We start from the raw sequence: 2482 nt of genomic DNA, 5'->3' as shown, positions 1-2482 counted from the left end.
TTCTTCTTCTTCTTCTTCTTCTTCTTCTTCTTCTTCTTCTTCTTCTTCTTCTTCCTTCCTTCCTTCCTTCCTTCCTTCCTTCCTTCCTTCCTTCTCAAGACTTTGTGCTTGCCAGGCAGGCACTGAGCCATCTTCCCAGCTGACATGGTCTTCAAAAGCAGTTTCACATTTTTGTAAACACTGGCGCTTCATTTGTTTGGTGACGTGGAGTTGACCTTTTAAGTTTTATGGCCTCTGTTTTAACACTGGTCAAATGAAAGGCCTGAGCTAGCTCTCCACAGGTCCAAAGAATCTGTGCTGGGCAGGAGGCAATGGTATAGTACACAGTCATAAAGAAATATAAAATTCATCAGTCTCTGATCATGCTGCGGACTGTAACTCGTTCCAGGCTGGATGACAGTTAGCTGGTCACGCTGAGAAGTGTCACTGCTACATTTAAAGCAGAGCAATGACTCTCGCCAGATACGGCTGTGGTGTTTCTCCTCCTGTTCATCTTCTTTCTTGTTTCCTCAGTACCAGCCTCTTTTGACTTACGACACTCACGTAAATAAAACTACCCCACTGGATACAAGCCCCACCTTCATTTGGAAAAGCCATAAACTTCCTAATGATATTCCTGGCCGGGGTAAGCTATTCCTTGTGAATTTTCTTTCTTCTGAAATAGCTTTTCTGATAAGAAAAATATAGGTTATGAAATTAACTTATGTTGATTTGCATTTTGTTGGTTGTCTCCACTGAATTTGCCAGATGCGTACATATGGGCTCTCCTTCCTCATGCAATTAATTGTATTAAGGCTGGGATAAATGCTGAAAAGATCTCTATTCTAATTTAGTTAAGTCTATCTTTAAAAGGTATCCTACTCTTTGACATGAATTACTCCGTAGAAAACCAGGTCTGATAACTGACAAAAGTGAGCAGAGGCATGTATTTTTAATGTTACACTTTATTGCCATAGGACGAAGGATACATATTTCAGCAAAACATTCTTGCTATAGTAGGTGGGCAGTGATTGTGGCCTCTAAAATTCCCTCCATTACCTCATAGGACATACATTTGAAGAGAAAAAAATGTTAATTTTTGAGCAAGCATTTATGCTCCAAGATAAAAAAGTGGAAACACTATTAATTAATAACATTTTTATAAAATTATGATTTATTCAAATAGGGGATATCAGGCAACCCATTGAAAATAATTATTTACAAAGAACTTCAAGTGATGAGGAACTTATAATGTAGTTAAAGTAATAGAAAAACAGAGCTTTTTACTGACTGAATTCTAACTTTGTGAAACAATGCATAAGGAGCTGGGAAAATAGCTCAGTGGCACAAGCACCTGCCCAGCAACAGCAAGGTCCTGAGTTCAATCCCAGGTACCACCAAAAAAAAAAAAAAAAAAGACTTGATTGCTTTTTTACATTTTTCAGAATTTTCAAAATTGTCCACGATGAATATATTCATTTATCATTTTTAAAAAGTGTTAAAAAGCAAAACAAGGAATATCTCTACTCCAGCCCTGCTCTAGCTAGAAACTCTGCAAATGTGATCTGCCTGAAAGAGGTTTGATTGATTTGCTTAGGTCAAAACTGTAACTCATCGTCATCCTCCTCCTCCTCCTCCTCCTCATCCTCCTCAACGTTATTTTGTCTTTTTGAGACAGGGCTTCACTATGCAGTTGTTCAGGCTGCTCTTGAATTCTCTTTGTAGCCTGGGCTGGCCTCCAGCTCACAGTAATCCTCCTGCCTCAGTTTCCTGAGTGCTCAGATTCAGGGGTGTGCCACTATGCCTGGCTCAAAACTGTAACTGTTTCTTCTATGCTTTTACCTTAGGAATCATTTTTGGTTTAAAATTCCTTCCTTCAAAAGGCATTAGTAGAGACCCAGTCCTAGCCCAGGCCCGGTGAGTGTGTGGGAGAGCTTCCAGCTACCCTGTGCTGGCGGGACCTACTACTGGTCCCAACCCAGGCGCAGCGTGGGTGAGACTCTCTCCCACCCTCTTGGGACACCCCCCACCACTCCGCAGCACCTCCCCCATTCCGCCCGCTGAGTAGGAATTTCTGCCGCATTCCAGGAACCCCCAGACCCAGTCCTAGCCTAGGCCTGGTGAGTGTGTGGGAGAGCTGCCTCTGCCCCCTACTCCACCTTGTCCTCTCCAGGCTCAGCTCAGGCCTGGCATACAGGCCTGGGGTGAAACCCTACAGCTGCAATCCCTGCAGAGAGTGTAGAGGATAGAACCACCCAGCTAGTCCAGGAGCAGAAAGTCTTGCCAGAGGGGGACAACAGGTTCACCCCCAAGGGAAGCAACAGGAAGGAGCTGAGCATAGAAGCCAGACCCAAGCCAGACACAGCTGGATAAATCCAAACTTTGTAGATCTGAACCTGAACTTCAGTACATGCTAAGGTTATGACTGCAACAAAGATCTACAACAAAGGTCAGAAAACAGTGCTAAACAAAATGATGAGAAGGAACAAAATGCAATCTCAGA

At 43.0% G+C, this 2482-nt stretch overlaps 1 protein-coding gene across 2 annotated transcripts in view; it reads left to right on the top strand.

The window, feature by feature from the left end:
• Positions 1-2482, top strand: part of Gucy2c (guanylate cyclase 2C) — a 98076-nt gene that overhangs the window by 26919 nt on the left and 68675 nt on the right. For both annotated transcript variants that reach the window (XM_004626086.2, XM_023709592.1), the window contains one exon: positions 514-625. In XM_004626086.2, the coding sequence (XP_004626143.1) occupies positions 514-625 (112 nt within the window). The remainder of the gene's footprint in view (positions 1-513; positions 626-2482) is intronic.

This window comes from Octodon degus, unplaced genomic scaffold (genome assembly GCF_000260255.1).
Source record: "Octodon degus isolate 3935 unplaced genomic scaffold, OctDeg1.0 scaffold00012, whole genome shotgun sequence".
In the NCBI taxonomy this organism is placed as follows: Eukaryota; Metazoa; Chordata; class Mammalia; order Rodentia; family Octodontidae; genus Octodon; species Octodon degus.
The sequence above is the reverse complement of the archived record's forward strand: the minus strand, read 5'-3'. Positions and strand labels throughout refer to the sequence as shown.